The sequence below is a fragment of the Phocoena phocoena genome, chromosome 4 (genome assembly GCF_963924675.1).
Source record: "Phocoena phocoena chromosome 4, mPhoPho1.1, whole genome shotgun sequence".
Classification (NCBI taxonomy): domain Eukaryota; kingdom Metazoa; phylum Chordata; class Mammalia; order Artiodactyla; family Phocoenidae; genus Phocoena; species Phocoena phocoena.
In genome coordinates, this window is record NC_089222.1 from 74,547,326 (window position 1) to 74,568,862 (window position 21,537).

The 21,537-nt window shown below is 47.5% G+C and overlaps 1 protein-coding gene across 1 annotated transcript; it reads right to left on the reverse strand.

The window, feature by feature from the left end:
- Nucleotides 1-2,396: 2,396 nt before the first annotated feature.
- MUC20 (mucin 20, cell surface associated) lies at nt 2,397-12,488 on the reverse strand. Its single transcript, XM_065876724.1, has 4 exons — nt 12,389-12,488; nt 7,232-8,527; nt 3,962-4,053; nt 2,397-2,465 (listed from the first exon to the last, which is right to left on the reverse strand). Exons 1-4 carry the CDS (start codon nt 12,486-12,488, stop codon nt 2,397-2,399), a joined length of 1,557 nt encoding a protein of 518 aa, XP_065732796.1.
- Nucleotides 12,489-21,537: the final 9,049 nt, after the last annotated feature.

Sequence of the window (21,537 nt, forward strand, 5' to 3'; positions counted from 1 at the left end):
AAAATTGGGTTTCTGTAACAGCAGTGTTATATAAACTGCTCTCAATTCATGCCTAACTATAGTGCAGCTTGATAATTATATCATTAAATTTATCTTCTGTTACTTCAACACTGAATGTCATTTTCTTACCATTCGGAGCTCAGTGCCCATATTTCATGGTCATCTGCTCACACGGCCCGTCCTCTAAGTCATTCAGAAAATATTTGAGTGCCCTCCGTGGCTCTGTGCTAGGTTCTGTGGCTACAGGGATGGATACTATATGGTGCTCTGTCCTGATTTAACAAACTTATAATAAATAAATCATGACATAGCATGTTAGCTCCCCTTTAGGGAATTTGAGAAAAACCACCATGAGGAAGTAGTGGATGATCTGGGCTTCTAAGCATGAGTAGGAGTTTTCCTCCCCCTACTAACTTTAATCCATGTGGGAAGAGACATCTTTGAATCCCCCAAGGCACACAACATAGTCTTCCTTCTGTTGTAGGTGCTGAACAAATATGCCGAGATGAATGTTTGAATTATTTTTGTCCAATCTACTTTATAAAACTCATTCTGCCCCACTCTGCAAGAGGAAGGGAGTCGATTGAAAACACACACTCCCCTTATTCAAAGCAATATCCAAGTTGTCTTGTTGTTTCCTTCTTTTACTCAACAAATATTTACTGAGAGCCTTTTTTGTACCAGGCACTATCCTAGATGCTAGGGATGCTGCAGTGTGCAAACTCTTCCATTCTAGATGAGGGAGACAGATAATAAACAAGACAAATAAAACATGTATTATGTTAGGTTGTGATCAGTGTTATGAAGAAAATCAAAGCAGAGGAGAGTGGTTAGGTAGGCCCACTGAGAAGGTGAAGGAGGTGCAGGAGTTAGCCAAGAGGATATCTGGAGGAGAAGAATTCTAAGCAGACTGAGCAGTGCATGCAAAGGTCCTGAAGCAGCAGCATGCATTCAGGGAACAGCAAGGAAGTCAGTGTGGCTTGTGTGCAGTGAGCAAGTTCAAGAGGCTGGTGGAGGGGTGCAGATCGTGGACAGTTTTGCAGTATTGTAGGAACGTGGCTTTTTCTCTGAATGAAATGGGAGGGTTTGGAGCAAAGGAGTGGTACAGTCTGTCTTACATTATAAAAAGACAGCTCTGGCTGATGTACTGGGACTAGATAGGGAGTGGGGGGAAAAGGTAGAGACAGGGAGGCTTGATAAGAAGATACTAGTTATCCAGGTGAGAGATGATGGCAGCTTGGACCAGGGTGAGAGCAGTCAGTAGAGATGGTGAGGTGGGCTCATGTGCTGGGCATATTTTGATGACAATAGAGCCAACAGAATTTCCTCATGAATTGGATATAACATGTGAAAAAAAAAAAAGAAAAGAAACAGAGGAATAAGAAATAGTTCCAAGGATTCGGGCTCGACAAACTGAAGGATGCAACTGACATTAACTGAGATGAGGAAGATGCAGGCAGAGCACGTTTAGGGGTAAGGTTAGTACTCTGATCTTGGAAATGTTGAATGTAAGGTACCTCTTGGTGGAGATCCACTCAGAGCCACCCACGTGGAGAGGCTGAACATATACATTAACAATGGTTGTATTACATACAACTAGACAACTCCAGACAACTAGAGGTGGGATTTTAGACCTTTCTTTCTTTCTCTTCCCCCACTTCTCATTTCCTTTCCCCCCACCCCTTGGTTCTTTTTGAATTTCTCAAAACTTTAAATGCAAGTTTTACTTCTACAATAGAAAAAAAATAAGCCAAGTTTAATTTTTAAAAACAACATGACTTATGAGCTATGGGGGAGGAATAATTGAGGATTGCTTGTGTCGAAAACTTGAAATTCAAGTCCATTCAACAAGCATTCTCTGTGATCCTACTACAGGCCAGGTGCTCTGCTAGGTTCCAGGGATACCGAGATAAACAGATGTGGTTCCTGCTCTGAAGGAGCTCACAGTTCAAGAGGCTCTAAGGCCAGCCTCAGTCAGTGCTGTAATCAAGGTCCAAACTGAGAACCTGGGGAGCATGAAGGAGGGAGGTAGCAGTGAGGGTGCACAAAATTCCTGTACCATAAAAACATGACCCTGGGCCACACTGAGTGTAATTTTAATGTAGGATGGAAGCACACAGCAGGTGACAGATGGGTGATCAGGTCACTCTTTACTGAAACACAACACACATGCCAGGGGAAGTCCAAGGACATCTCTGGAACAGGCGAAGACCCCACCCCCTCCCTACACACGTACACCCAGGCATATGTGAGCCAGGGTCCCACTGCCATGACTGGGTAAGGCCGTGGCTTGCTGATCTACATGTGAACCTTCCAGCTAACATGGCTCAGGCCCAGGCCACAGGCAGCACTGTCCGCTTCCACACATGGCAGTGCCTGATCACAGCTGATGTTCTTCAGCCCCTCCTGACACGCAGCAGGGAGACTTGGGTGGGAGACATAAACGCATGCAGTTTACGGTTGAGCTGGTGGGCAAAAGGGAACATATTAGGAGGCCAGCAGCACTTTCTGAACCTCTTGCAGGCTGGGCATAGGCTAGGTCCTTCATGCCATTTAAACCTCACAGTAACCTTAGAAAGCAGGTAGTACCAGCCTCATTTTACAAGGAAGGAAAGTAATACGGAGTACCTTACTGAAGGTCACACAGTTAGGAACTGGAATTCACACTCAAGTCTACGTGGCGCTCATGCTTGTTGTTTGTCTGACTCCTGAGCCTTTCGCCAGTGGCCAGCTCCCAACAAGAACTGACACCCAACACTTGCATGGCCTGGTTCTTGCACCTCTGCTCCTGATCTGCTCCTATCTCCCTGGCTTCTTTCTGACCCCTGAAATAGTTTCCAGTTTGAAGGGCTCAGATCTGACATATCCTTGGCTTCCTTCTTCAACCAGGATTCACACTTGCTACTTGGATTATCCATGTGCAGTGGGAATTTGTCACTTATTTGGCTCTCCCACTTAAAAGCCCCATGCCATGTTCAGGGACCTCCTTATTATGGGAGTCCTGATAAGCCCCCCTTCCACTAAGAGAACTTCTAGGGTCCAAATATTCCCTCTTCCCATCATCCCCTGGAAGCAAGATGGGGGCACAAGAGTTATGCTGAGCTGACTCATTCCAACCTTCCAATGACTCACACCATCCCCCCAAAACCCTAACCCTAGAATTCCACCACTAGAAGCTTTGTCCAGGGATCTGGCTTTTAGGAGAATTTTCCCAACTTCTACAAATATAATCTGGGTCCCCATCTAGAGCGTACATCTATGGGGGTTTTTTTGTTTGTTTTTTGTTTTCTGTCTAATATCCCTATTTCCTTTGGGACCTTTCCTTCCCATTCCATGTGGTTCAGGTCGGGCTGTCAGTCATGGTGACCCTTCCAGGTCAATGAGATCCGTCCTTCCCTAGTACGATATGCAGATCTTGGGAGAGGTAAGTGCCTTGTGAATCTAGGGCTGTCACAGCCACATTTCCTAACATATGAAGAGGCTCTGAGGAATGAAGGGAGCAGAGCTAAGAGGGGGAGAGAAAGAGAAAATCCTGATGATCCTGTCTGAGCTTCTGGATCCAGCCATAACTGAAGCTGGACAGCCACCTCGGTTTCGCAGCCAATACCTTGCCTACTGTATAAGCTATGATGAGTTGGGTTGCCGCCACTTGCAGCTGAAGTCCTGCCTATCTGCCCATTTATAACATTGACCTTCTCCCAGGGGCCTGAAAGCCTGACCGTCCTAAAGCCTGAGGAAATTGGGATTAGGGAAAGAATCTTTTTTTACATAGCAGAGAAGGGGAATACAAAAACAGGCAGAAGCAAAGCCAGACAGGGATTTTTAGATCTCACTCCTAATACTCCATAAGAAACTAGACCCTCCCAAGTGTACAGTATCTTCTGTATCCTGGAGATCTTACCCAGGGTCTCCAAGAACCTCTCACTCTCCTCTACTCCCCGGCACAGAAAGTGCCACTCACCTGCTGCATCAACCTCTCTGCCACTCTGGGGGCAGTGAGGTCTTCTGGGGAGGCCACGCTCAGCCTCAGGAGGAAGAAGCCTCCATCTTCACCTGCAAGTTGAGAACAGTGGGAAGATGAAAATATGGGTAAGTCATTTCAGGAATCAAGATGTGAACTGTGCTACCCAGTCTCTGTCCCCACGCTGCATATGTGTGCTCACACTCGTGTGTAAATGAGTCTGTGTTCACATAGGATCTTACCTCTATTCACTGCAAAGAGAAAGGATTCCTTCTCTCCAGTAACTGGACCCATCGTAGTGTCTTCCCAACAAGAGGGAAGGAAATGATGGCTAGAGGCCCCATCCACATTTGGAGAAGTCAAAAGAGTAGTGTGAGGAAGGAGAAATGAAAGTGGATCTAGAATGTTCTCAAGGCCTGGAGGCCTGGATGGGGCTGTTGGGAAAGGGGCCAGCCGGGGAGAAGGCTGCAGAGAGGCTGGTCTCTGAGGGGATGCACTCAGCCGGTGCTTCCAGCTCCAGGTTGGCAGAGGTCTTTCAATCCAGCCTTCCTGACTTAGCAGCTTGTAGGCAACTTCCGTCTTTTCTTGAGCCCTAATGTGCCTGCCTTTACCTGCCACATTTTAGTCATTTCTTCCTGTTAGAATACTATTAGAATTGATCCAGCAATTGCACTCCTAGAAGTTTATCCTACAGAAAATAACACACATGTGAAAAATGTGCTATTTACTGCAGTGCTGTTTGTCATAACAAAATACTGGAAAAGACCTAAATGTCCAAAAAGAGTCATGTACCACAATATTCATTGCAGCTCTGTTTACAATAGCCAGGACGTAGAAGCAACCTAAGTGTCCATCGACAGATGAATGGATAAAGAAGGTGTGGCACATATATACAACGGAATATTACTCAGCCATAAAAAGAAATGAAATTGAGTTATTTGTAGTGAGGTGGATGGACCTAGAGTCTGTCATACAGAGTGAAGTAAGTCAGAAAGAGAAAAACAAATACCGTATGCTAACACATATGTATGGAATCTAAAAAAAAAGGTCATGAAGAACCTAGGGGCAAGATGGGAATAAAGATGCAGACCTACTAGAGAATGGACTTGAGGACATGGGGAGGGGGAAGGGTAAGCTGGGACAAAGTGAGAGAGTGGCATGGACATATATATATACTACCAAATGTAAGGTAGATAGCTAGTGGGAAGCAACCGCATAGCACAAGGAGATCAGCTCGGTGCTTTGTGATCACCTAGAGGGGTGGGATAGGGAGAGTGGGAGGGAGGGAGACGCAAGAGGGAAGAGATATGGGGATATATGTATATGTATAACTGATTCATTTTGTTATAAAGCAGAAACTAACACACCATTGGAAAGCAATTATACTCCAATAACGATGTTAAAAAAAGAAAAGACCTAAATGTCCATCCATAAAACACTGGTTAAATAAATTATGGTAAAACAAAATACTGAGAAGCCATAAAAAAGAATGGCCTTGTCTCAGAGATCTGTGTTTAACACATGCTCCATTTGCATGAAAAGGAAGATGAGAGATATTATTCTATATCTATATGATATAGTATCTATGTCTATATTATATCGATATCATATGTAGATATCCTCCATCTTCCCTCTTATGCTTCCATATGCATATGTCATGTCCACAAGAGGATTCACAAGAAAATGATACCATCAGTTACGGATGTAAGGAAAACTGGGGAGCTGGGGGACAGCAATGGGAGAAAGACATTTTACGGTGTACTCTTTTGTACTTACTCAATTTCAAATCATGTGAATGTATCATCTAATCAACAAATAAAAGCTTTTTAAAATAAAAATATATTAATAAATTGAGCCTTTAAAAATAAAAGCACAACAGGAGACTGAGTTTTGGAATCAAACAGACTTGGAAGTCCACTGTTACTTTTTTACCATCTTTAAATCTATTCCTCATCTGTCAGGTGGGGTGTAAGAATACCCACCTCATAAGGTAGTTTTGAAGGTTTAGTTAGAGGAGACAACATGCAAAGCTCATACAGTAGTTTACTGCCTGGCATCAGAGAGAAACTTCAGCTGGTGCCAATGCTCACTAGCTGTGAAATATTTTTATATCACCTCTGCCTGGAATACAAAAGATATTCAGTAACGTGGTTGTGATTAATATTTTTATTTCACCCCCCAAAAAAGGCAGTGCAAGCTGAGGATACTGCAGGGATGAGGCACGAGGAAAGAGTGATGGGAAGTGTAGGTGAAGGCTATAGGCTGACTGGGAGCTGGGCTGACAAGGCACCTCCTCTCCAAGAAATATCTGTTGTCTTAGAGATGTAGCTTTATTTATTTTTTAACATCTTTATTGGAGTATAATTGCTTTACATTTTTCTGTTAGTTTCTGCTGTATAACAAAGTGAATCAGCTATACATATACATATATCCTCATATCCCCTCTCTCTTGAGCCTCCCTCCCACCCTCCCTATCCCACCCCTCTAGGTGGTCACAAAGCACCAAGCTGATCTCCCTGCTATACAGCTGTTTCCCACTAGCTATCTATTTTACATTTGGTAGCATATATATGTCCGTGCCACTCTCTCACTTTGTCTCAGCTTACCTTTCCCCCTCCCCGTGTCCTCAAGTCCATTCTCTAGGTCTGCGTCTTTATTCCTGTCCTGCCCAGAGACATAGCTTTAGACTCCCAAATCTTTGCCCAGTTTATTTATTTATTTTAAGTCACCATTTATGGCCACCAATCCCAGCAAGTGCATCCAGTGAGCTCCATTTTCATGGGGTCCCAGCTGCTCAGAGGGCAGCAATTTGGGCCAGATGCCCATATGGTATGGCCCTGGCTGAACCAGAGGCGTTCAGATAATGAGGGCTGTGTCTTTTAAGTAAAATTTGGGTCCTTGCCTGGTGCACAGTAGTTACTTAACAGTCAACTCCGTAGAATGGCAGAGATGGAAAGGACTTCATCGCAACCTCCTCCAGCAACTGGTGGAGAAACTGAGGCCCAGAGAGGGAGAGGGACCTGTCCTAGGTCACTCAGGTTGTTAAGGGCAGAGACAAGATCCCAAACCATTTCTCCACACTTTTTCCATACACCACCTTAATTCTGCTCGTTACTGATTTTGGCAAGTACCACTAGAAGATCATGAAGGGGTGACATCAGAGACAGGGCTCAGAATAGGCCCCCAGATCCTTCCTTTCTCCCTACTCCCTAAACATGCAGACTCCAAACCCCAAATCCCCAAAAATAACACATGGGGGAAGCCGCTCACCTGCAGTAACATCTGTCAGACTGGTCTGAGCACTGGTGGACGTGGCTGTTGAGGGTTTCCCTCCAGCTGTGCTGGCTATCTTCAAGGTCTTTGCAGAGGCTGTGGTCTTGGCTAAGGTGATGTTTGTTTCTTGACTGCTGTTGGCTGTAGCCGGATGGACAGAAGGAAGAGGGCTCCTGCTGTTGGGAGCGGGCGCACTGAATGTGATGTCAGTGGTAGAAGTCTCTGAAGGGGTGGAACTCATGATGGTAGTCACTTCAGACAGGCTGTAGACCGTAGCTGAGAACCTAGCAGGGGAAGTCACCTCGCCTACTGTTGACGCAGTCCCTGTGGAGATTGTAACTGCTCCTGAGACCTCGGTGTGGCTTGTTGTCTCAACAGAGAGGGATGAGTTTTCTTCCAACAGGTTCATGCTAACTGTCACCAAGGTTCCACTGGGGGCCGTGGCCTTGGCGGCTGTTGTTTCCATTTCCGTGGTGCTACTGATGGTGAGTGTGACGTCAGGTGTGGCTGATTCTGTGGCGCTGGCTGCTGACAAGGTCTCAGCAGAGGCTGTGGTCCTGGCGAGGTGTGATTTTGCTTCAGTGGAGTCAGGCAAAGCGGATGTCTCGGGGGTAGGCAGGGTCTTTCCTCCCGTGGGGCTGCGACCTATGTCTGAGGCCCCAGGGATGCTGGTAGTTGCTTCTCTTTCTGTAACACAGCAGTCGATCACCTCGATGTTGCTGATGTTGTAGGTAACCAAGGCTTTAGCCAGGGCAGCGATGTCAGGTGACAGGGCTTGTGAGGCGGTGATGGCTGGAACCGAGCTGTCAGAGGAAGCGCTGCTCTCCGAGGACAAGTCCTCGGCTTCTGTAGAGGTGTGAGCTAATTTCAAGAGGTCTACCATGATTCTCTTTGCCTCTTCAGAGCTGCCGAAATTGCAAAGGGTGTCAAAGGCGGCTTTTGAGAGCTCAGTGCTTGTGACGGTCTCAACTGTGGTCATTCCACGTCCCACGGGGCTGCCGTTTGTGGCTGATGTCTCCATAGGAGTGGTCATCACAGCCGAGGACTTGGAAGGCATTATTTTTATGAGGGCCATGGTCTTGTTTTCCCTGTTCTCTGCTACTGAAATGGTGCTGCCTGGGAGGAAGGTCGTATCAGAGGTCTGGGTGCTTAGGGTTTGAGTTTCCAAAGAGATATGGTTTGACATAGAGGTCTCAGTGAGGTCAGTGGTCTGGAAGACTCCCTCTGAGCTCGTCCTGACCCCTGGAGTCACAGCAGGCACTTCTGTGTGGCCTGGTTCACTGGTGCTGGGGCCTGTATTGGGTAAGACCAACTTTGTGAGCTATGAGTCCCAGGGCACTGACTTCACACAAGCTCTTGTGCTTATGCCCTGGGCACTGCTGGGAGGAAGGTGGGGAGGGAGACTGCTTTTACCCTATTTTTCATCTATATATTCAAGGAAGAGGAGGCACTATTGGGAAGACCAGGCCCATGTGGCAGCCATGGAACTGGGATTGCCCTGACTGATGTCCTCTGATGGCCCACATGAGGCAAGCAATCCCCAGAATCTAGTTGATTATTGGTCTGAAACCATCCGAGTGAATGTGTAGGGCCAGGATCCAGCTTCAAGGGGGAGCAAAAAAGGCAGAAGACCCAAGTGAGCCAAGAACTGCAGAGCAGGGACCATGACTCTTAGAACTTTCTGGAAGAACCTTGTCACTTTTTTTTTAATGTCTATTATTTATTTTCTTATTAGTCATCCATCTTATACACATCAGTGTATACATGTCAGTCCCAATCTCCCAACTCATCACACCACCACCCCCTTGTCACTTTCCTATCAATTCTTTTCTCATCCAGTGACTGTTTCCCCATGGAAGTAAAACACTTCAACCACAAGAAACCTCTGTGGTTTTGTGTTGAGAGGCAGCTGCGGGGATTGGAGGAGAGGAATTTCCTGGACAGTGTGGGTGATGGCTGCTGCAAAAGAGGGAAGCAGGCAGAGCCCCAAGGGCTCTAGCAAAGGAAAAGGGCAAGCTGCCCACCCGCTCAAGCCTCTCCTGAACGTGGGCCTTAGACGGCAAGGATGGAACCCCAGAACGCCAGAAATGATGAACCCAGCGTCTTCCACAGGAAACAGGGAGCCAGGTGAAGCAAAACTGTACTTTTTAGAAAGATGCTGCTAGCGTGTCTGCCCAGGGCAGGACGCTCTGCTCACTGCACCGACGCTCTGAGGTCGTGTGAGTGGAGGGCCAGCAGGCACGCATTGCCCGGGGGAGGCTACAGCAAATATTTAGGAGCTGACAAGGGTGCCTCTCCTGTCTACAGAGGGAGAGGGGATCTCTCTGTATGTAGGCCATGGTGCCTCTTGAGAAGGGTTGCCAGATTTAGCAAATAAAAATACAGGATGCCCAGTTAAATTTGAATTTGAATTTCAGATAAACAAGGAATTATTTTAATGACAAATTCTTTTAGTATGTGTATTTCTCATGTAATATTTAAGACATACTTATACTGATAAACTCATTACCTGAAATTCAAATTTAGGTGGACACCCTGTATTTTATCTAGTAACCCTACTCTTGGAAGGAAAAGATGAAAATATAAGCACCCTTTTTCGGGGTTCTTATAGTTTAAGATGGTCTTTCCTGAGACCTACTGGTCCCAAATTACCCAAGGGCCCAAAGGAGGGCCAGGACCATTTGGTCACCTCTACCTAGGGTGTCAGGACAGGTCCTCGGCTTGTCCTCTTGTGTCTCCCATTGGATAATGAAGCATCACTGGGCCGGGAGGCAAGAGACTGGGTTCTAGTCCCAGGTGTGTTGTCTACCAGCTCTGGAGTCTGACGATTTACTGGTGCAAAAACTGACTCTGTCCCCTACCAGCAAGGGTCTCATACCTGCCTTGCTGTGGGGGTGAGGACCAGAGGGGAAGGGGAATGGGGAAGCCCTTACATTCCAAAGCCTGCAGGGGGTTATTACACATCCCTCCCTGACCACGTCCTTTCAAGGAGTCACCTGAGAGCACACAACCTACTTTCATATAGCGAGAGTTTCAGGCTGTACCCACATGAGGATTAGGTGGTCATGGCACTCACTCTCATTACCTGTTCAGTGCGGTCTACCTACACCCACAAACCACGCTTTTACAGAAATATACTTGCTTCTCTCCACTTCAAAGCCCGAGATACTTCTCTGAGCCTCTCAGTCCCCACAGGTGGAGGCAGAGCCCTTCTGCAGCCGCCCACACAGCCTGAAGCTCAAGCTGTGGGGTCTGACCACTGACCTCCCCTCACACATTTTCTTCCTTTCTTGGGAGCCTTGTGCGGTCATCTTGCGGTGAAACCTCCTCATGCTTCCCAAACCCATAGCCTCTTCATCTCTGGAGCCCTCACAACCCCCCACCCAACTCTCTTACCCACTGGGGGTCTTCTCAAACAGAGCAAAGCCCACCCTGGCTCTTTACAGCTCTAGAATGCTGCAGCTCTCCTGACCCATTCCTCAAATCAAACTGGTGGAGAGGAAAACATCTGGACTGGGACTCTGAGTTCGAGTCCCCTCTCTGCTGCTTGCTCACCAACCTTGTGACCCGGCCAGTTCTCCCAGCTCCAAGCCTACATTTTCCCATCTGTGGAATGGAGCTGGGGTACCTATTTCATAGGATTGTGAACATTACATTAAATTAAACGTCAAACATGCAGCACAGGACTTCCCTGGTGGCGCAGTGGTTAAGAATCCGCCTGCCAATGCAGGGGACATGGGTTCGAGCCCTGGTCTGGGAAGATCCCACATGCTGTGAAGCAACTAAGCCCGCGAGCCACACTACTGAGCCCACGTGCTGCAACTACTGAAGCCCGCGTGCCTAGAGCCCGTGCTCCGCAGCAAGAGAAGCCACTGCAATGAGAAGCCCGTGCACAGCAACGAAGACCCAACGCAGCAAAAAAAAAAAAAAAAAAAAAAGTGCAGCAGAAGCCTGGTAGGTCATGAGTGCATGCAGGAGGCAGTGTGGTCCAGGGGTTAGGCATGTGGGGAATAAAAGCCTGGCTCTGCAGACAATTTACTTAAGCCCAGCAAGAAGCCTCAGTCTCCTCACGGTGGGTGGGGGGCTGGACGAGAGTAAGAATGAGAATTGTATCTCTCTCACAGGGTTAACTGTGAGGATTAAAAGGATAGTGATGGCTGAGTAGAGTTGTCTGTGCTCTACAGTGGGTTCTCATTAGTTATCTATTTTATACATAGTATCAGTAGTGTACATATGTCAAAATGTCATCAGACTGTATATATTGTGTTGCAACTTTTTTCATTCAATAAAACGTTATGGGTATATCCATGTCAAAAAAAAAAAGTGATGATCACAAAGAAAAAAAAAAAAAAGATAGTGGTGGGAGTATATGGGAAATCCCTGTACCTTCCTCTCAATTTTGCTGTGAAGCTAAAACTGCTCTGAAAAATAAAGTCTTAAAAGATAACGCATGGTAATGATGTGTCAGTGTAGCTTCCTCGATGGTAATCCATGTACCTCTCTTGTGAGGGATGTTAATAGCAGAGGAGGCTGTGGGGAGGTGGGCAGAAGATACATAGGAATCTCTGTACTTTCTGCTCATTTTGCTGTGAACCTAAAACTGCTCTAAAAAATAAAGTCTATTTTTACAAGAGATAATGCATGTGACAAGCCTCGCACAGTTCCTATTACAGATCAATGTTCATTCTCTTCTTTCATAAAAGCCCTGCCTCTCTCAGAATCCACCCTCCACAAACAGCCTGTGACAGTCAGACTTTTCACACAAAAATGGGTTTTTGAAGGAAATCCATGCTAGAAAATAAACTTGGAGGAGAAAGAATCTTGTCAAGCCACATTCTTAGGCTTTAATCAGATTTATCACCAGCCTGCACCTCCCTGACCCCCACAATCTCCCCGCCTCACGTACTCACACCCTCACAGGCATAAAGACAAACCCACAGCAACCTCACATTTGTATGGACCGCAGAGTCCCACATGCTTAAGCTGACCCAGTGCCGTTGCATACTATCAGCCATAGTAATACTTCATGTATATAGCTTTATGGTTGATGATAACTAACCTGAGAGAGCTACCCTCACCCACAAAGGGCTGCAGTACAGAAGCTCTCACCCAGAGTCAGGAGAGAAGCCCACAGGCACCCTCTTGCCTCCTTACCTGCAGAGCTCCTAGGAGCCACAGCCACCCAGCAGAAGAAGAAAAGGGGCAGAGCCAGGCCCCAGAGAAAGCCCATCCTAGCTGGGGCTCCGGCCACCATTGCCCAGCAGATCTGCCCACTGCCTCTTGCTGCCACCTTTTCCTGCTTGCTCAACCCGCGGAGCAAGGGCGGGCCACCTGCTTAGGTGTGGCTGGGTAGTTTCCAGGATGTAACCAGGTGACCACAAGTGCACAGGCTGAGAGCTGGCAGGTTGTGTGTCAGGGCTGACAAGGAGCTAACCCTCCTGCCCCCCTTGCCCACTGATACCCCCCTCTCTGAAGTTTGGTTTGAAGATATGGAATCATTTCCACAGTGATATTCATCCCCTGGGTCCTGCAGGCAGGGAGGCCATGGAAGATGGTGTTTCACACACATTTCCCCCTTCCCACAGCCTTTCCCCCCTCCCTCTCCCCTTGTGCATGGGGCTTTGACTTCTAGTTGGAGAAACATGGATTTTATTCCTAATTCTAGACTTACTAGCTCTATAATCTAGGGCAAATTGAAGAACTTTCTGAACCTCAACCTCCTGATCTGTAAAATGGGCATAATCCTTACCTCACTGGGCTGTTTCATGAGGCTCACATGAGATAAAAAGGCTCTATGGGCTTCCCTGGTGGCGAAGTGGTTGAGAGTCTGCCTGCCGATTCAGGGGACACGGGTTTGTGCCCCGGTCCAGGAGGATCCCGCGTGCCGCGGAGCGACTGGACCCGTGAGCCATGGCCGCTGAGCCTGTGCATCCGGAGCCTGTGCTCCGCAGAGGGAGAGGCCACAACAGTGAGAGGCCCGCGTACCGCAAAAAAAAAAAAAAAAAAAAAAGGCTCTAACAGTGCCTGCTACATACTTGGTGCTTGTTGAAAACATATACATTTTAGGTGCTCAGTAAATGAGTGAAGGCCCTGATGTCCACTCAGATCCTCAAGCAACAGAGAGAAGGAACAGCCCCCTGAGGTCTGCAGGAGACAGCTCTCCAGTGTGGGGCAGGACTCTGGTCCCTAACATCCTTCCATCTTTACATCCTGTGATCCTGCATCCCAGCCAGAGGCAGGATCATGTCTTGGGCCAGACTGGAGGTGTGGGGTAGGAAGAGCACAGCTGGGAGAAGGGAAAGTGTAATGCTGGTCTGAGTCCCCAGGCCTGGGAGGAGGGACACTGAGGGTGATTACTTAGGGAACCTTGGGGATTTGGCCACAAGACGGGGAATGAGGTTGCAGAATGTATTTCCAAATGCCCTAGTGAAGAATCTTATCCCCTCAAAGGGCCAAGGACATAGCTGTTATGGCCACAGCCAGTGGCCAGACAAGATATCTTGGGGATTTCAGGGCAAGAGTTTTGTGATGAAAGCAGCTCCAGAGTAGAGGAAAGCTTGCTGAACAGGTGTCAAAAAAATCACAAAATCTCACAGCTGGAAGGAAATTTAAAGTGGAATCAGAAGGTATAGGTTTGGGACTTCCCTGGTGGTGCAGTGGTTAAGAATCCACCTGCCAATGCAGGGAACACAGGTTCAAGCCCTGGTCCAGGAAGAACCCACATGCCACGTAGCAACTAAGCCTGTGCGCCACAACTACTGAGCCTGCGCTCTAGAGCCCGTGAGCCAGGGCTACTGAGCCCACATGCCACAACTACTGAAGCCTGCGTGCCTAGAGCCTGTGCTCCGCAACAAGAGAAGCCACCGCAGTGAGAAGCCCGTGCGCCACAACGAAGAGTAGCTCCAGCTCACTGCAACTAGAGAAAGCCCGAGTACAGCAACAAAGACCCAACGAAGCCAAAAATAAATAAATTAAAAAAAAAAAAAAAGGTCTAGTTTCTGTTTCCAGCTCCTTCCTTGGTAGTGGTCCAAGAGCTCTGTATGATCTTGGATAAGTTATTTGCCTTCTCTGGGCCTCTGTCAATAAGACCTCTGAGGTCCTCTTGGCCATGAAGTCTGAGGTCCTGCGTTTGGTGTGAGCCACTGTCTTCTAGAACTTCACCCTCCATTGGGATAAAGGGCTCTGTGGCCTAGAAGGAGAAGGGAGTCATTCTAGGGCACGGGGGTGGGATGAGGGGAGGAAGACTCTATGAGAGGAGACTGAGGGGTCTGTCTGGGACACAGTCCAGCACATGGGGTCAGGGATCTTGGACCCCAGTTCCAACCACACTGTTAATCCGTATAGTACTCCTGCCAGGCTGAGCCCTTCCACCCTCCCATTCAACCTCAGTCCTTCACTTTATAAAATGGGAGAACTGATTTCCCCTTGGGGGGTGGGTAGGTGGGGAGAGGAGGCCCCAGGGCCATAGCAGTGACCTGAATTCTCTTTGACCCGATCTAGTAATGAGTGATCTGGTGTGACTCTTCACCCTTGAGAAGACAGAGGAGAAATCCAGAAAGAATGCAACTCCTTTGAGCCGCCTCCCTCCCCTCCTGGCCCACCTGTCTGCCCCACCCTAGCGGGGAAAGGGACTTCCTCATTCTAGCGGCCAGTGGCTTAATCTACAGACCGAGGTACTCCAGGTGCCCTTGCACCCCCACCACAGACTTCCCTTCTCCATTTCCTTTCTCTTTTCATCCTCTAAGTGATCAACAGCTCAGCTCTAGCCCAGTGGTCTACGATGAGATCTAACCAGGAACCTGCTAGAAGGGAAGCCTGGCTGAGTGCTTTCCTGAGTTTTTGTCTGGTCCATCTTCCCCTGTATCTGGGGGAATTTCCAAGCCTGGACACATGACTGTTGGCCCTGGGGGCATAATAGTCTTATCCAGAAAGTTCCTGGACATTTTGTTCAGCCCAACTCAGCTCTCACCCTGAATGAGCATAGGAGGCTAGTTTTATTAATTTAGCAGACATATATGGAGCACCTACTAGATGCCAGACACTGTTCTAGGCACCCAGGATACAGCACTGAGTAAAACAGATCCCTGCCCTCATGGAACTAACTTCCCAGTGAAAGGAGATGGCAAACATTAATAAGTGAACAATATAGGGATGAATATTATGGAAAAAAGAAAAAAAAAAGACAGGTAAGAAGAACCTGGTGTGTGTGGCGTGGAGAGGTGAGGGACAGATTAAAGTATCAAAGAGCACCATGGGATCTGAGCAATGACTCCAAGCTGGTGAGAAAGTTAACCAAGTGGATACGTGGGGAAGAACACTCCAGGCAGTGGAACTGCTAGAGAAAGATCCAGAGACCTAAGGCAGGACCTAGTTCAAGAAGCACAAAAGAGGGCGTGTGGCTGGAGCCACGTGAGAGGGCAGAGTTGGGGGGCAGGGGTGCAGGGTGATAAGACATAGGTGACAAAGGGCCTTGCCAGCCTTGGGCGCTGGGTTCTTGGAGTGAGGTGGGAGCAGCCCCTGGGGAGTTTTGAGTGGAGGAGTGATGGGTTCTAACCTGGGTTTTAGAAGGACCACTCTGGCAGCTGTGGGCTGGAATAGAAACTGGAATAGAGTTGGGACGCTTTTGCCCTAGTCCAGGTAAGAGAGGAGGGTGGCTCTGACCATAGTGGTACCAGAGGAGGTTGGAGTTGGTCAGATTCTGGATATATTTTGAACGCAGAGCCAACATGACTTCCTACCAGATCGGTGTGGGCTGTCAAAGGAAGAGAAAAGTCAAGAAAACTACAGACTTCTCAGCCTGAACAAATGGAAGGATGGAGTTGTCACCAGCGCCATTTGGGTCTGTGTTTGTTGGGAGGAAAAACTTTTTCCTCTTCCAACCTCGGTCCAGTGACTGGAGGTCTGCAACTTAACTAAGAAAAGACAGATGAACAGGAAAAAAGACAAAGTTTGTTTACACGTGCACCAGGGAGCTGCTTAGTAATGAGTAAGTAACTCACTGAATAACCAGAGACAAAGGTTTCTACACTGCACTTAACAAAGGCATAGGGCTTAGGACCTCTGTGGGAAAATATGGAAGGTTCTGTTGGCAGTCTGTCTCCACGGCAGCTAAAATTGGCTGGAAAATCCCTTGGAGGGAGATTTATGGCAGCTGTATTTTTAGAAGGCTCTGTTTTAGTCAGATAAGGGAAGTTCAGATAACATTTCTTCCTGCATCTTCTGTAGGTCAAATGTTTCCTCTTTAAAATAATCTTTATACCAACTCTGGGGGTCTGAGTGGGTCCCCACAGGTTCAAAATGTGTAGATAAGGAGAGATGGTGGGAATCATTTAAGTTTGCAAAGCCCTGAGAATGGACCCCTCCATACCCTAGCCCCTATTTCCTTGGGTTGTAGCATAGAAACCTCTAGGGAGCCCTCTCTTCTTTCATTTCTTTTATTAGGGTACAACCAACATATAGTTAACTATGCCAACCTCAAGTAGTATACAGCTTGATGAATTTTTACATGTGCTTACACCCAGGATGTATTCACCGCTCAGATCAAGATATAGGACACTTTCAGCATCTCAACAGGTTCCCTTGTGTTCACTTCCAGTCAGTATCCCTCCAAGGACCACCATTCCCACCTCTATCACCATAGACTGGTTCTGCCTATTTTTGAACTTCATATAAATGGGATTATGCACATATAATTTCTTATATCTGGCTTTTTTCTCTTAACATTATGCCTGCGAGACTCACCCATTTTGTTGTATATAATGGCACTTCATTCTTTTTTTATTGTTGGGTAGTATTCCATCGTATAAATATACCACAATTTATTTATCTACTTTCCTAATGATGGACATTTGGATTATTTCTAGTCTTTCACTATTCTGAATAACACTGCTATCAACGTTCTTGTATATGTCTTGGGTATATATATATATATATCTCCAGGAGTGGAATTGCTGGGTCATGTGTTTATCTTCAGTATACAGCGTCGAACAGTTTTCCAAATTGATTGTGCCCGCTTATACTATACCAGCAATGTATGAGAGTTCCAGTTGCTCCACATTCTCATCAACACTTGGTACCACAGGTCCTTTTAATTTTAGACATTCTTGCGGATTAAAAGAATCACCTGTTAACACTGTGATTTTAACTTACATTACAGGAAGCCCTCTGCTTTCTCAGGGCTTTGCCCAGGTGGTATGCCGCTGCCGGGGAAATGACTTTCACAGGGAAGAGGTTTGAAGAACACAGGGAGGGAGGATGGAGAGCCAGGTAGAAATAAAATTTGCATGTACATGTGCACACACCTGCACACTTGACTAGCGAGGAATCTGTGCCAGTACTGGAACATCTATGGGGACCCTGTTTGGGATGGGGGATAATGTAGGAGAGACAAGTGAAGGAGGAGATGGAGTTTCTGGGCATTTGGAAGGAGAATGAGCCCTGACCCAAGAAGAGGAAAGAGCCCACAAATCAGCATCTTTGGGCTCTCTATGAGGCCCACAGGCTGATCCCAGCTGGAGAGGCCACATCCCACAGAGCCTCACCTGAAAAACTCTTCCTGGCAAGGGAGATCTCAGGCTCTGGAGGTAGGAGTGGGGCTTTCCCAAACAGGGCCCCGGGCTGTCTCTCCCCGAGGCTAGCAGGAGATAAGGCCAGAAATGTGCCTTGGGGCTGTGTGGTGGATTTTGCATGCCATGCATGGGAGGTTAGCCTTATTCTAGAGACAATGGGAAGCCAGTGGTGGTTTCTGAATGGAGAACTGGCAGAACCAGAGCTCTGCTTTGGGCAGTACAATGTGGTACAATGTGGGTTGAGACCAGTTAGGGCAAGAGGACCAGGACTGTGAGGCTGTGACCTAGGACTTCAGCAGTGGGACGTAAAGGGGACAGACGTGGACTGTGTCGTGAAGCAGAACTAGAAAGACTTGGCACCTTGCAGAAGAAGACCAGGGGCAGAGAGAAGTAAAAGATGACCCTGAGGTTTAGAGTCCAGGAGGCTGGAGGACAGGGAACCATGCACAGGACAGGAGGAAGAGCAGATTTGGGAGGAAAGGACGGGCTTGGCAGACCCTAAAGCCCCTGGCATCATTTTTCTAGTGCTCTGAAATCCTGCCCACGAGGAGACCCCAGGGAGGCCACTCCCGGCACACCAGAGGAAGGTACCCTGCCCCTCCTGTCACAGTGGGAAGAGAAGGGGGTGGGCAAGAGGCCACAGGGCTCAGGCCAGGCTATTTTAGGACTTACAGGCAATACTATGGAGCCCAGGAAGGAACACTGAGAAGAGGGGCAAGAATTACTTAGCCACAGGGCCGCTAGGTTCTTTCTACTTTCAAGAAATGTTTGCTATATTCAGTGTAACCAACACAAAACAATAAATACTGTGAGCCAAATTTCTGTTTTATAGTTTGTATGGCTGATGCTATGCACATTTAACAGAGTTTACGACAACAGCAGGTTTCCATTTTTCCTCTGGTTGAACCAATGGGGAAGCACACAGGGTGGCAGCTGGGAGACAAGCACCCCTGGGCCCAGTGATCATGGCCCCAGGAGGGGAGGCTGAGCTTTGTTCCAGGGCCCTGCTGGTACCGAGTGGGGGAGAAGCTTCAGGGAGGCGTCAGGCTGTCTTCTTGAGTCCCTTCATGGAGATGGAGAGGGGCTGGTTTGGAGAAGCTGCCAGACCTAAGTGAGCAGTAAGTGAAGGCCTGTTGCCTCTCCAGCTTATTTACATTTCCCCAAATAACCACTCTCTCTTGTTCATCCACCAAGAACCAGGCCCTTCCACAGCGGCCCTACAAGGCAAGCTCTAGGACACAGATGAGGAAAGGGAGGCTCGGAAAGGCTCAGAAGACTGAAGGCTTGAGGTCAGCCAGGATTTGAACCCAGGTCTATCTGGCTCCCAAGTCCAAGCTCTTTCCATCGCGCTATACTGCCTTTCTTTCTGCCCAACGCTGTAATATGCTAGGGTGGGGGCTGAGGGCTCTCCTCCAGTGCTGCACAGAGAGCTGGACAGGTCAGGGCTGAAGCCGGGACACAAAAGGAAAATAAAGAACATAGGGCAGAGAGCAGCAAACCACAGTCTGTGGACCAAATCTGTCTTGCTGCCAGTTTTTGGCATAGATCACAAGTTAAGAATGTTTTTTACATTTTTATATGGTTGAAAAAAGTCAAAAGAAGAATATTACTTCATGACACATGAGAATTATATGAAATTCAGTGTCAGTGTTCATGGGCAGGAACCCTGGCTTCTACCCTAAAACTGTGGCTGCAACAGCGCTGCGACCAGCTCAGGCTCTTTGCCCGTTTTGGTATTTGCTCCTTGACTTTGGGGCTTGGAGGCCAGGGAGGCAGGAGCAGGTTGCCAGCCACCCCTTCTAGGAGCATCTCCAGGGCACTCACCATGCTTTGCATCCAGTCTAGATTGCTTCTGGCAGGGCTTGGGCGGGTTCTCCTTCCTCAGCACCACCATGCTGATAGTTTGAGGAGCGGAAAAACACAGGTGAAAGATCCTGTCCTCATCCCTGCCTCCCACCCCCTGCTGCTGCCCAATACCCCCAGCACCTCTCTGCAGACTCCTGTCTGCCCTCAGAAGTCTACATGGGACAGGTCAAGAGGCATCTGTACTGCAAGAGAAGCGGGGACAGTTAGGTGCAACACAGCCACCCTATTTCCCCACCCTATTCCCCAGTCACCAACAGCTGAACCTCTCCTTGTGGGACCTGCAAAAGTGGCTCAGAGGGGAGCAGCAGGAGGCAAGGAGCAGTGGGGAAAAGAAAGTGGGGAGGAATGTGTAGGCACTTTTGAGATGAAATGGACAGAATGCCAGGATCTTGGGAATGTCAGGGACCTTAGAAGCCATCCAGTCCACACCCTGGCCTTGGCCTAAAATACATGCAAGGGGCTTGCCTCTGTCAATCACAGCATCCAGCTCTGCTGGGGGTGGAACGGAACCTGCATGTGAGTTACCAGTGTTGCAGAGGGCACGGTGATCCAGGCAGCGGTCTGGTACCACACGGCAGAATTCATCACAGTAGCAGCTTCCTCTCCTGCAGTGGTGATCCATTCCAAGGCAGCAGAGGGGCTGGGGTTGGGAGCAGCTGCCTGGAGAAAAACGGACATTAAAAAGAGACAGGGTTTCCCTGGTGGCGCAGTGGTTGGGAGTCCGCCTGCCGATGCAGGGGACATGGGTTCGTGCCCCGGTCCAGGAAGATCCCACATGCCGCGGAGCGGCTGGGCCCGTGAGCCATGGCCGCTGAGCCTGCGTGTCTGGAGCCTGTGCTCCGCAACGGGAGAGGCCACAACAGTGAGAGGCCTGCGTACCACAAAAAAAAAAAAAAAAAAAGAGAGACAGATTTAACAAATGGTGCTGGGACAACTAGATATCCATATGCAAAAGAATGAATTTGGACCTCTACCTCACACCATATATAAAAATTAACTGAAAATGGATCACAAATCTAAATGTAAGAGTTAAAACTGTAAAACTCTAGATATTGTCATGACCTTGGATTTAGCAGTAGTTTTTCAGGTATGACACCAGAAGCATAAGTGACAAAAGAAAGAATAGATAAAGTAGACTTGATCAAAGTTTTGGGCTTCTAAGGATACTATCAAGAAAGTGAAAAGACAACCCATGGGATGGGAAAACATCTGCAAATCATATATGCAATAAAAGAATTTTATTCAGAATATGTAAAGAACTCTCACAAACTCAACAACGTAAAAAGACAAATAACCCCATTTTAAAATGAGCAAAGAATATATCCAAAGAAGATACACAAATGGCCAATAAGCACATAAAAGGGTGCTCAACATCACTAATCATCAGGAAAATGCAAATTAAAAACACAATGAGTTACCACTCCACATCCACTAGGATGGCTAAAAACAAAAACAAGTGTTGGTGAGGATGTGGAGAAATTGGTACCCCACACATGGCTAGCAGAAGTGTAAAATGGTGCAGCCACTTTGAAAAATTGTTTGGCAGTTCCTCAGAATGTTAAATGTAGAGTTACCATATGACCCAGCAAATCCACTTCTGGGTATATACTTAAAAGAATTGAAAATATCTGTTCACATAAAATCCTGTACATAAATGTTCATAGAAACATTATTCATAATAGCAAAAGAGTGGAAATCATTCAAATGTCCATTAACTGATGAGAGGATAAAACAAAATATGGAATTTCTATACAATGGAATATCATTCAGCCATAAAAATGAATGAAATGCTGATACATGCTACAACATGGATGAACCTTGAAAATGTTACGCTAGACGAAAGAAGTCAACCACAAAAGGCCATGTATT